General features: G+C 41.2%; 2 protein-coding genes and 1 pseudogene across 27 annotated transcripts in view; 1 reads left to right on the top strand and 2 right to left on the bottom strand.

The window, feature by feature from the left end:
- The window catches only part of LOC126622447 (MDIS1-interacting receptor like kinase 2-like), a 78,881-nt pseudogene that overhangs the window by 28,382 nt on the left and 36,873 nt on the right, over positions 1-13,626 (bottom strand).
- The window catches only part of LOC126622453 (uncharacterized), a 35,200-nt gene that overhangs the window by 20,033 nt on the left and 1,541 nt on the right, over positions 1-13,626 (bottom strand). For 2 of the 5 annotated variants that reach the window (XM_050291247.1, XM_050291248.1), the window contains exons 2-3: positions 12,216-12,319; positions 10,999-11,043 (exon numbers count right to left, since the gene is read on the bottom strand). In XM_050291247.1, the coding sequence (XP_050147204.1) occupies positions 10,999-11,043; positions 12,216-12,319 (149 nt within the window). Of the gene's footprint in view, positions 1-10,800; positions 10,911-10,998; positions 11,044-12,215; positions 12,320-13,626 lie in introns of those variants that run through there. The other 3 variants (XM_050291246.1, XM_050291249.1, XM_050291245.1) reach the window with 2 other exon arrangements.
- Positions 7,206-13,626, top strand: part of LOC126622426 (MDIS1-interacting receptor like kinase 2-like) — an 85,296-nt gene continuing 78,875 nt past the window's right edge. For 5 of the 22 annotated variants that reach the window (XM_050291154.1, XM_050291165.1, XM_050291170.1 and 2 more), the window contains exon 1: positions 7,209-8,493. In XM_050291154.1, the coding sequence (XP_050147111.1) occupies positions 7,300-8,493 (1,194 nt within the window). In that variant the 5' untranslated portion in view covers positions 7,209-7,299. Of the gene's footprint in view, positions 9,761-9,838; positions 10,342-13,626 lie in introns of those variants that run through there. The other 17 variants (XR_007623450.1, XR_007623451.1, XM_050291164.1 and 14 more) reach the window with 13 other exon arrangements.

The raw sequence follows: 13,626 nt of genomic DNA, 5'->3' as shown, positions 1-13,626 counted from the left end.
CTCGACGAGGTTGACGCCCGAATTTGGTTGTTTAGATATCGTATACCAATGGGCCAGCAGTCGTTCCATAGTAGATGAAACCGCGGCCCTGCGTGCTTCCCGATCGGTGTCAAACATCGGCTTCGGGGAGAAAGTTAGCTAACCCGAGTCTCGCCGAATCCTGCTGGATAGTCTCGGCGCCAACCTCGATAGCTTTCTGAACGGAAATTCGAGTCGGCCGTCCCTCTTCATTGAAGCCTTGCAAAGTAATGTAGCCGACGTGATCGTCATAATACCGTGCTTGTATCATGTTAGCTTCGAAGGGCTGGCTATCGGCCGGATGAACAGTGACCAATTTGCCGTCCCAAAAGACAAGCACTTGGTACAATGATGAAGGAATACAACTGGTTTGATGAATCCAATCTCGGCCGAGCAATGCATTATACTCGGTTTTGGAATCAACCACGAAAAAGGCGGTCATATGGGTGCGACCGGCAATATTTACAGTCAACGGTAGTACACCTTTGGTATGGGATTTGTCACCGACAAAACTACTCATTGTGATTCCTGACGGAATAAGCTCGTCATTTGAACGGCGCAGGGCCTTCATGATGTTCAGAGGCATGATATTAACGGTAGCTCCACAGTTGACAAAAACTTTAGAAACTGGATATCCCTCGATGTGGGCCGTCACATACAGTGGCTTTAAATGGTGAAGCTTAGCCGACGATGAACGAGGGAACAATTCGGCCAAAGCGGCCTTTAGACTATCATCTTTTGCTGTTGACTCGCCTTCAGCAATCGATACAAAATCGACATGGCCGGGTTCCTCAGCAACCACATCTCCATCAAGGAAATTTGGTTGAGCCGTGCTTGATTGAAAATCGGCAGGTAACACATGGACCATACTGATTTCCATATTATCCAGGACTGAAGGGCCCATTTGGTCAAGACCCTCCTCATTCGGTTGGTCGGCGACTACTGACTCAGTTGTCGTCAGAGTCGGACAACGAGACTCTTATGTCCCTTCTTCAATGACGTCACTCGGCGGAGCTGCTTCGACGACTTGTTGGTTCTGCGTGACCGCCTCAGGTAAGGTTGAGATTGACAATGAACTTGGGGTCAGGACCTGAACCTGCTCCTGGTAGTGTAGCCGAGCATCCCTAGTGTCGAGATAAGCATCCAGACGGGCAATACGTGCGATTTCATCGGTCGTAAGGCTGAAGAGAGAAACCGCCGAAAATACTCCAAAGTGATATCGTAAATACTGAAGGTCCTCCAGCGAGAAAGGAAGGTCGGCTGCATTGATATCGGTGTACGGGTCGACTTCAAATCCAAAGACACGAGCTTCTCGTATGTGCTGGAACCTTGCTTTCAATCCTGGATCTGAGGTCTTCTGGATGATCCGCTCGGCATCCGGACAAGTCAGGATCAGATCAATGGTGTCCTGGCATGCCTTCGGCAAACCATACAGATCGTTGGCCGAATGATTCTTATGAAATTCTCGCATATACTCCAAAGACTCCACAAGGAACGGCGGATGCAAATTCCGTCGAATTTTGACCAAAGGCTCTTGTATAACTGGCGGGGATAATTTGCTTTCAGCCTCTTGCCTGAAATGTTCAAGACGTGCCTTCATTTCCCCTGGTCGAATGAGAAGTTTGATCCGTTTATCAGCTTCTTCAAACATGGTCTCGACATCTTGATCGACCAGCCGTTTCCCTTGAGCCAACTCTGTCATAATTGCTGGAGGTGGTCGCTCCTCATCAGTGGCAACTGTATCCTTCGGCCGCCACTTAGGGGCCGAAGTTTCTCGGGCTGCTTGTCGGCGAGCCATGCAATCTATCCGTTGATGCCGGCGTTTCTGAGATTTGGACAACGCGGTGTAGACGCCCTTCGAAGAATGGTATGTATACCAACGTTGATCTCTAGGCTCGGGAGGCTTGAAGGTCTTTTGACTCCGCGATGATCCTGAACAGCTAGAATTACGCTTATAGTAATCATCGTCATAAAATGAAGCATCAAAATCGAGGCGCCGCCTGACCGGGGGTGTCTCTTCCATCCGTACTTTGGGACCGAGCCTCCCAAAAACCCCATGATGTTGGCCTTCATTGGCTATCTTTTGCCGAATTATGGCCACAGGTTGCGAAGAAGGCTTCTCCTCTGGTTCACTGTCGACCTTCGCTCTACATTTCCTGCACAAAACCGCCGTCCCACTATCTTCATCAGTGCTATAATCTATCATAGGTTTGACAATAGCGGGCCCCGTTAAAGCTGTAGGTGGTTTATTTGAACGAAAATCGGCCATGAACCGTGGCCGAACATTCTGATTCCGCGGGCGTTGTGTCTCAACCACTTCAGCCTTGCCTTTCCCTTTGTCCTTGGGTAGGTACGCGTCGACCATGTTTACTGTTGCCGTGGGGAACGGATCAGTATCAACACTCATCCTCTTCTCGGGAAACTTCAGTTTGCCATTATCAATCCAGCTTTGGACATTATCGCGAAATACGACGCAATTGTTTGTCGTGTGTTTGCTCGAATTGTGGTACTTGCAATACACCTTTCCTTTAAGCTCTTCGGCCTTAGGAATGTTATGACCGGGCCGAAGCTTAATGATTCTTGCTGATAACAGTTGGTCAAAAATTGCGTCAGCCTTGGTAATATCAAAAGTATAAACCTTTGACGGTTTCGATGTTCCTTCAGTGGCCGAGCGACTTTTGGCTTCTCTAGAATCAACCTGAGTCAATGCCTTGCAAATGTATGGCTTATCTATTACTATCTCAGCCGCATCCACACTAACACATTCATCCTCGGTTGATGCATAATTGACAGTAGGGTTCTTGTAAATCGTTCCCCGAGTTGGAGTCTTCGAAGTCTTTTCCTCGCGGAGCAAATAATCATACTGCTCGACATGTTGGGCCAATTCGTACATATCCCGAAAATTTGCCCCTAAGAATTTCTTTTTGTATTCGACATCAAGGCCGTTCAAAGCAAGCCTGACAAATTCGACTTCGGGTAAAGGCACTCGGCACCAATTCCTAGCCGATTTGAACCTGGTAAGATAATCCATTGGTGCCTCATCAGATGCTTGAGCCATCCGTGCTAATGAAGAGACTGACATCTCTATCCCCGGCCGATAAAACTGCTCGTGGAACTTCTCGACCAACTCCTCCCAGTTTTGGACGGAATTAGGCGGGAGATTGATGTACCAGGCAAATGCCGAGCCGGTCAATGAAAAATTGAACAGCCGTAACTTGTGGAAATCACTATTAACATCTCTGCATTGCGCGGTGAAACGAGCCACGTGCTCCAACGAAGACAGGGACGATTCACCGGCAAAAAGACTAAAATCTAGGATCTTGAAACCCTTCGGGTATCCAAACGTTTCCACATAAGCTGGGTACGGATGAATAAACTTGGGAAACTTCGGCCCTTTCTTCATGGCCGAGTCGATCATCCGCTGAACTTCGGTCATATCAACAGGTGTTGCTTCGACCCTCTGGTCGGTCCCATCTGACCTACTATTCGACCCTCCTCCTTTCTCCAAGTTAATTGGTTTGAGCGGGGCAGGAATAGGCTCGGCCGGTACAATCGGTACCGGGTTGTTTCCTGGTAAACAATGTTGGCGAAGATCGAAAGGCCTGCTGCCACCAACTTGACTAACCAGCATTTCGAGCAGCCTGGTTTGTCGATCATTGGAACTGAGTATCGCGTCATGCAGCTTGTCAATGCCTTGACTGAACGTCTGCTCGACTGACCGAGACTGCTCATCTAGTCGCTTTCGGAGAAACGACCTCGTTGGTGGGTCAGATCCTTCACCACCATCCTCGTCACACTCCTCTACTATCCCTTCATTGAGAACGCATGTGTTTCTGTTAGGGATTTCTAAACCACGGAGTTGACCGCCGAGATTAACTTCTCTCTCTCGGCGAGTCGCGCTCGTGGACTCAGGTGTCACAGCGCTAAGGGGATTCTGCGCCTGCGGCACACTTTGTCCCAGGCTTTGATTCGGTAAATCGATTGTCGACTTTCCCATAGTTGTTTTCTTTTTTACCGATCGTGTTTCAATTGGCATGAACTTCGTAGTTTAGCACTGGGTCCCACTGGGCGTGCCAAAATGTTGACCCTAAAAACTACAAAGCCTACGTGGCGCGCATGCCGAGTAATTAATGAGCTAACTACGTCCTTCGGTGAATGCGAGGTGTGCCAACTCGTCGGCCGAGCTCGGCCGAGGAGTAAATTTGTTGATGTTGCGTTGGGTTGCGCTACTGACTTCTGCGTCTTGCGATTGCGGCCGAGAAAGGAACACGTCTCGGCCTCTTGGGCTCTCGAACCTAAAGACAAGGTTACTATTCTTACGAAGTTCAAGATCAAATTCGGCTTTCAATGTGCCGAATGTAATAACTGTAACACCTCACTTCGCCGAGAAGGCTGATGAGATGACCTCGACCAATAAGGATTTAGAAACCCTTCTCGACCGAGACTTGGATAGGTAATCAATCGTTCTCGCCGCAGTGCTGTTGATGCCAACGGAAGATACTGCGAGACCGACTGACTCTATGGTGACAGAGCTATCTATGCCGACTTAAGATATCACCGGTTGCTTCCACAGTGCTGTTGATGCCAACGGAAGATGTGTCAGCGAAAAAGGAAAAAGAAAAATCACAAGTTGTGAGAGTTTGCGCAGGGCAATTTTGTATTGATTTTGTGGGGGCTCTCACAGTTGCTGAATGTCTTGTATTTATAGTAGCAGCACATCGAGCCCGAGTTCCAATCCTATTTGGACTAGGTCTCCTTCTCCGGATTAACATCCCCTTGATCAGTCCTATCTCCGCTAGGACTACGAATCTAGTCCTTATCTGAGCCGGATTCGCTTTCTAGATTATTGATCTCGTCGAGAGTCCCTATTGCACTAGGATTCGACCTCTTGCGTTATGACCTAGCCGACCTAGGTTTGGAGGCCCACATACTGAACGATCCGTGGTATTCTTGCCGCAAGGCCTTCAGGGCCGAGAATGACCCTACACTCGGCCCAAACTGTTATTTTGGGCCCAAACAACATCCCATTTTACTTCTCACACACCTTTTTAATTTTCGGCCGTCGGATCGGATGAATTAAAGAAGATTAACGGACAAAAATTATCAAAAGATATGTGAGAAGTAAAATAAGATGTGTGGATAGCATATCCCTTTCTTTGTTAACAAAAATAATTGTTGCTTATTGTTTTCCTTAGCTATCCCACTTTTAGTGTAGGTTGTGGGAAAATTCCCAAATTATTGCTTAGGATATTAGAATAGGCATCCTGATTCTCTTATTTTCTTTCATAAATATCTATTCGATTGGAAAATATGTTTTCCTTACCTACTCATTGTTCATAGACTAACTCGAGTGTTCTAAGAGTCGGTACTTTCTGTTACTTTTTGTGAAGTGAGCAGAGCAAGGTCCACTGTCAACCTAGTCAGTCTTCAATCTACCAGTTACTTTAATGTCCTGTCTTCTAATTTGTATTTGTTCAGGATTTCAAAATTAATGTCTGATTTCTATCATTTTCATTATTGTTCTATTATTTTAAGCTACAGATGGTGTGTTAAGTGTTATACATGTTTAGGTAGAATTAAGAAGTGAATTAGGTCCTCTTGAGAATGCAGGGGATAATTCTATGGGTGTTAACTTGGTTTTTAGTTTGATTGTTTAGCTATAACATAAAATCTCAACACTTACATTTACAATATTAGAATGCACTGATCTAAACAAGAGACTATTAAATCATTGAAAAAAGTCCTCTCTAACTGGTATAAAACCAGATTCTTTTCCACCAAAAACAAACTATGTAACCATATTTTATCCTTTTTTTTTTAATTTTTTATAGTATAAACCTGTTGATGTATGAATTAATTGCATGTATTTTAATATTTCGTATTTTTTTCTTGTCTAGGTTGCTTTCTTGACAATCAAGAGTACTGGACAGAAACTTTAGGTGCTTCAGTGAACTTTGATTTTTTCCCTTGCCTAGGTTGCTTTTTCGATTTTAATTTTAATTTTTAATTTTTAATTTTGTTATTTTATGTAGAGACATAAGTTCCATGATTGTTTGTATGTGGACCGTATCGATTAAATCTTTTGTTTGTTAAAATCTTCTAACATTTTTAATGTGAATAATATTAATTATCTATGGCATAATTTTTCTTAAAATTTATAATCCCGCAACAAAGCTTTGGGTATCAATTTTTAGTTGACAACTAGACTCCAATTGGAGATCACGGAAGGCAAGATTGGATCCGTAAATACATTATCGCAGAAATCCAACTGGAGAATGCTGCTCAGATTGGACAAGGGCAGTGGCAGCTCCCCACTAAGAAAATTGGAAGCCAAGGAACAAGTACGTGAGGTCGGTAACTAAATCTCATGTAGAACAAGGACAGTGGCAGCTCCCCACTGAGAATGCTGCTTAGTTTTAGGTTTCATATTGAAGAAATGCTCATATAGTTAACAGATTCTTTTAGTTCCGAAATAAATCTAAACTAGGTGAAATTTCGGAGGTGCAGAGTTCCTAAACCTTTCTTTACGCTTGGAGATGTGTGGTGCTAACGTTGATTGACGCGGTCTAGTCTTCCCGCGGCCCCATCTATTTGCGCAGACTGAACAAAGTTCAAAGATGTCTTAGTTTTTGAAAATTTCTTAGGTGGACGGCTAAAGGATATGGCACATCAAGTCATTTTAGCAGAGTTTAATTCTAGCTGCGTGTGGGTTACGGCATTGTCACAAGCAAACACGACAAACATCATGACTTGATGTGACCAATGCCTTGATCACGTATTTACCAAAACATTTGCAAAATCAAGTAACAATTAATCAGATTAATTAACTAGAAATTCAAATGGAAAAATTTGTAAACACTTTCACTCGACAAAATTAGCCAATTGGCTAACGAATGGACAAATTTGCCAAATGCCCATGGAAATTCAAAATTCAGGAACCACAAACGTATGCATATAATAAAAAGTAAATGAAAAATAGAAAACCCTTGCAACCAAAAAAACAAAGGAAATTCAAAAACACTTGTACTTTCTGGTAGCTTCTCGGAACGGCCGACCCAATGAAGCTTTCGGCGGGCCCAGCAGCGGCAATCCATTGAGCTTATTGGAAGTCAGAGGTAGCAGACGATGAAAGGCATTACGCGTACTTTAATGGTCATGTGTGAAATTCCAAGCCTAAAGAAAGGATTATAAACTGTGCATGCACCTCCAAAGTTGTTATTTGCTCCGATTTATTTGTGCCTTGGACAAAGGAAAAACTCCACCAAAAAATAACAGATCATCATGCAACTCAAAACCATGACATTTCATTATATGCTCCTTCTGCTGTTCGCATTGCCACTTATCAAAACGACATCAATATCTCCACGAAAGCAAGCAGAATCGCTCATCAAATGGAAGGACGGCCTGTCTTCATCATCATCATCGCCACCTTCGCTACTCAATTCATGGTCCCTCACCAACCTCAGCAGCCTCTGCAACTGGACTGCCATTGTCTGCACCAAAACCAGAACAGTCTCCGAAATACAGCTCTCCCGTATGGAAATTAACGGAACACTGGCTCTTTTCGACTTTTCCCTATTTCCAAATCTCACCCACTTCAACCTGAGTGGCAACTATTTCCGAGGGCCTATACCATCTGCCATTGGAAATCTCTCCAACCTCACAACTTTGGACTTCAACAACAACTCTTTGTACAACAGTTATAACGGATTCTCTGGCCCAATTCCGAACAGTATAGGTTTGATTTCTGGTCTTCAATATATTGACCTGAGTAATAATTTTCTGGAAGGGAAAATTCCACCCTCTATAGGCAAACTCAGGGAGCTCCAGTCCCTTGATCTTTCATACAACTCCTTAAACTCTTCTATCCCTTCTGAGCTTGGTCTTTGCACAAACCTCACCCACTTGTCCCTGTCTTCCAATAAATTCAATGGGGAACTGCCTCTGTCCTTGTCCAATCTGAAAAACCTCGTTGAATTGCGTTTAGATGCTAATCTATTTATTGGTCAAATCCTTCCTTCTCTGGTCTCCAATTGGACGGAATTGGTCTCTTTGTACCTTCAAGACAATAGCTTCAGCGGAACCATTTCAGCAGAAATTGGGCTGTTGACACAATTGCAGTATCTAAGGCTTTATTCCAACGAATTCAGAGGAGAGATTCCTCAGAGTCTAGGCAATTTATCTCAGCTTCAAGTACTCTTTTTGGACCATAACTACTTCACAGGAGAGATTCCTCAGAGTCTAGGCAAATTGACTCAACTTCAGGGACTCTATTTGGACCATAACCACTTGACAGGAGAGATTCCTCAGAGTCTAGGCAAATTGACTCAGCTTCAGCGACTCTATTTGTCCCATAACCAATTGACAGGAGAGATTCCTCAGAGTCTAGGCAAATTGACTCAGCTTCAGCGACTCAATTTGTCCCATAACCAATTGACAGGAGAGATTCCTCAGAGTCTAGGCAAACTGCCTCAGGTTTATATACTCCATCTGTCCAATAACCACTTGACAGGAGAGATTCCTCAGAGTCTAGGCAAATTTTCTCACCTTTATGAACTCGATTTGTCCGCTAACAACTTCACAGGAGTGATCCCATGGAATGCAGGTATGTTGGACCTCAAGCTTCTTTCATTGTCAAATAACAATTTGACAAGGGTAATGCCAATTCATCTGTTTCTCGCCGCAGGCTTAACAGGTTTGGTCTACTTGGATCTCAGCAGCAATTCACTATCGGGTGCAATACCACCAGAATTGCACATGCTCACAGTATTACAGTATTTCAATGCCTCACACAATAATCTCTCAGGCGAAATCCCATCAGCATTAGATTACATGTTTATTCTAAGTAGCTATGACTTTTCATATAACAATTTGACAGGGCCATTCCCAACTTGTGGCATTTTCAATAATGCGCCAAAAAGTGCTTTTGTTGGTAACCATGGCTTGCGGAGTCATGCAGAGGGACTAACTGAATGTGAATCCTCCAGTACAAATTCCAAAAGTGCTAACAAGAATATAGTACCCGTTTTCCTTTTTTCCTTATTGGGTTTCGCAACTGTTGCAATTGCCATTGCTTTCCTTCTTATGTTTCACAAGAGGTCTAAAATCCGGCCTCAGGTAATCAAAACTTCTCAAAACTTCGAGGATTATGAGTCAATGATATTGCAAGAAGAAGTGAAATTCACATTTCGGGAAGTTGTCAAGGCCATAGACGACTTTCATGAGAAACACTGCATTGGGAGGGGCGGATTTGGAAGAGTATACAAGGCAGAGCTCGAATCAGGTCAAGTTGTTGCAGTGAAGAGGCTTAACATGAACGACTCTAATGACATTCCAGCAATTAATCTCCAAAGTTTTGAGAATGAAATCCGAACTTTGACAACTATCCGACATCGCAACATCATAAGGCTATATGGCTTCTCTTCAAGGAAGGGTTGCATATTCTTGCTTTACGAATACTTAGAGAGAGGCAGCCTTGGAAAAGCATTGTATGGGGTAGAAGGGGTTACTGAATTTGGGTGGCCAACAAGGGTAAAAATTGTGCAAGGACTTGCTCATGCACTTTCTTACCTACACCATGACTGCTCACCACCAATTGTTCATCGTGATGTAACTGTCAATAATGTATTGCTCGAGCAAGATTTCGAGCCCCGACTCTCAGATTTTGGAACAGCAAGACTGTTGAGTATTGATTCAGCCAACTGGACCAACATTGTTGGTACGTTAGGATACATGGCGCCAGGTAATGTAAAATTTTAATGTTGCACAATTTTGTACTATCTTTTGTAGAGTTGATAAATTTTCTTCTCTTTATACACAGAGCTTGCATATATTATGCAGGTGACGGATAAGTGTGATGTTTATAGCTTTGGAGTGGTGGCACTAGAAGTCATGATGGGAAGGCACCCCGGGGATATGCTAGAGTCCCAACTATCAGCATCATCAACGTCAACGAATGAAAATGCTGAGTTGCTTTTGAAAGATGTGTTAGATCAACGACTAGAGCCTCCAGCCAATGAATTGGCAAAGGCAGTGGTGCTTGTAATTAGTATAGCATTGGCTTGTATACGGATGCGTCCTGGGTTGCGTCCGACAATGCATTTTGTGTCACAGAAACTATCAGCTCATAGTCTTCCTTGCCTTCCCGAGCCATTTGGTATGCTTACCATCAAGAAGCTATCGGCCCTATAAAACTAGGAGAAATATGTAGCTCCAACTTTAGATTAGAATTCTTGCTACAAGCAGTCTATCAAATAAGGAGATGTTGTGGAATTTTATTTTATTATTTTTATTTTTAATGTTTACAATGAACTTCATAAACATGTATTTGATATCTGCACACCCTGATTACTCGAGTGTTGCAAATTGTGTGGTTGAAAAATATGGTGTTTAGCTCCGTGAAATTCGTACTTGCATAAATAACCAGTTACAAGTATTCTGTCGTGATACTTCTTAATTATTTGGTTCGATTTTGCCATTCATTATAATAATTGATATTGTGATTCTAGTAATCTTTGTCAAATATTTATCTAGCTGAATTTTAGGGACCATATTAGAAAAAATGCCCACGTTCTGCTACGGGTTTTTAAATAGTAACCCACAATTTAATAAACCCAGAAATCAATCAGAGAAAAATTCAAGTAGAATTAAAATGAGTTCTCAATCAGAGAGAACATCAAATTTCATGCAAGCTTTTTTGTTCTAATTTCGGGGCTTAACAATGCAAGATTGGAATTTGCATTTGGTTCAAAGACATAAGATAAACTGAGCAGCAGAATGAACTAAACAATTAAAAGTAATAAGTTCATTAAAGACATAGATAACATATTTGGTTCTTTGTACCCAAAATGGAAAACATTGATTTCCTGTATGCTCTGAAGTTTGCATAAGTGCTGGAAATTTACAAATATATAACGAGAGAATCTCAGAATAAAACACATTTAAAGGAAAAGTAATAAGAAAAGAAAATAGTGGTTTTACCTATAATCCATGTGAGGAGTAGTCACAATTGACAACTCAGGAGCTCTATAAATCAAATATATAGGAAAAGATCAATAAAAAGTGAATTACAGTTTCCCAAATCGGAAAGTAACATTTATTTGAAAAGATTCAGACTCCTTTTGGATATAGATAAACAATGGCATGTTCAAAACCAAAATGATAAGGCATTCAACAACCAACATTCACGTAAAAAAACAAAATGATATACATGATATCCATAGATGTTTCGGTGAACAAATTCCCAAATTGCTCTATCTACCAAACATTTGCAGATCTATAGTTACACATGTTCGCTTTTATGATATTCACCCCAATACCCACATTATTGCCAAAACCATATTATACAGATCTTTTGAGCACCCGAGCCAATGACAATAGCATTGAAGGCAACTACAAAAATTGTACATTATATAAAGAGGCAATCTCATAATCAGTACACATTTAAAAGAAAAGTAATAAGGAAAAGATAGTGGTTTTTGCCTATATCCATATGAGGATCAAATTTTCAGTCACAATTCACAACACAAGAGCCCTATAAATCAAATATACAGAAAAAGATAAAATAAAAAAGGTAAATTACAGTTCTCAAGTCAAAAAGTAACGTTTATTTGAAAAGATTATTATGGAAATAGATAAACAATGACATATTAAAAACCAAATTGATAAGGCATTCAACAATCAACATAACCTACAAACCCAGAAACACCAAACCATCAATCATGGATCTTTACAAATCATACAACCCTTTAATAAAAACATAAATAAAATGTCAAAATCAATATTTTATGGCTACATTTTGTCATCAGTCAATCAATACAAACAGAACACAGAAACAAATCTGAGTTAGGAGATTAAGACAAACATAGTTAGTACAAAACCATTTTAGAAGGATCTTGCTCAAAGAGAACAAAGTTGAAGTAGTCTAATTTGAGTGAAAAATATACATATATTTTCTTGCATTATAGACAATGTATTCCATTGTATTCAAGGCCACATACTGCAAAAAAAACTAAATGTGTAGCAGGCTTCTTGCATCATTGTATACAAAACTGCAAGCAACACGATTTTTCTTGAATAAAAATAATTGCATTTTTGTATTCATTAAAACCCGATAAATAACCTGACCTTTATATCCATCCAATCAAGGCCACATACTCTTACTTAACTAAACTAAGCCTTTATAGTAATGTTATTACCTGGTCCAATTTGGAGGAGTAATTCTTCCTGATCGAAGAAACAGTCTGAAATACATCTTCACTGTCAGAACGCAAATCACAATGGATTCAGTTTTCTCATTTGCCTGAATAAGATAATACAAAACCAAGGTTAGGAAGCAAAACACAGGAGCATAAAACTCTAAAATTTAGTTTTCTCATTCCCCTCCACTGCAGCCGCACCATCAACACTTCCAAAATTTAGTTTTCTCATTCCAAAATTTATTCCCAACTTCTGAAATTAATCGATAAGATTGTGAATTTGATCCAAATTAAAAAGAAAAGGAAACGAATTGTTTAAAAAGTGTATCTTTATCATTAAGCATTAAACCCCTTTCCGTTGAATCAATCATATAAGGGAGAGAGAGAAGATAGAACTGAACCCAAAAGGCGAAAGCCTTCACTAATAAAGATACATATTTGTTAAATATGTACAATTACAGCTCTCTACTCTTAAACAGCTCTGCTCAACCTCATTCCTGTTAGGAATGTCGGTACTACAAGATAGAGAATGCACAAGGTAAAGTAGAAAATTGACACTACGAATTTATGTGGTTCGACAATTTATGCCTACGTCCACCAAACAAGGATCAATCTTCACTATATGAAAAAGATGAGTACAACAAGAGTAGTCTTACCAAGCCAAAGACAAGGCTTGATGGATACAAGAAAGTATAACACACACTTTCTATCACTCTAAACTTCACTCACACAATGTGTAGTGGAACACTCTCACTCTCACTCTTGGAGTGGAACTCTAGCTTTGGACTTGATCTTTTGCTACTCACACTTGGTTCTTGATTGGTTACTTCACTACAACATCACACCCATATTTATAGGTGAGGGTTTGGCATTCTACTAGTTTCTAGTGTATTCTTCAAACCTCTAGCATAGAAAGATCTAGACTAGCCACAAAATTGTAGCTTCTAGATCTTTCCATTTGCAACCAAGGAAGCTAGTACTCTCTAGCTTCTTCCATCAACTTAATAACATGCTAGAATTGTCAAGCATGCTCCAGCCATCTCACTTTCTTACTAGAATAATCTAGAACATTCATCATGGGCTGGACCATATACCAACAATCTCCCCCTCCAGTCCATGAGGGAGGAATTCCGATCATGACTCCAAGTTACCTGGAGTTCATCCCAGCAACCTTAATGCAGAATTCCAACTTTGATTTTGTGACTACCTTTGTCAACATGTCTGAAGAATTATTATCGGTATGAATCTTCTTCAGCTATAGCAACTTGTTCTCGATAGCGTCTCTAATCCAGTGATAACGAATATCAATGTGCTTAGTGCGTGAATGATATGTAGTGTTCTTGCTCAAATCTAGAGCACTCTGACTATCACAATAAACGCCATAATCACTTTGCTTCAAACCCAACTCTTG

This window comes from Malus sylvestris, chromosome 5 (assembly GCF_916048215.2).
Source record: "Malus sylvestris chromosome 5, drMalSylv7.2, whole genome shotgun sequence".
NCBI classification, from domain to species: domain Eukaryota; kingdom Viridiplantae; phylum Streptophyta; class Magnoliopsida; order Rosales; family Rosaceae; genus Malus; species Malus sylvestris.
Note: the sequence above shows the minus strand (reverse complement) of the source record. Positions and strands in the feature narration are given on the sequence as shown.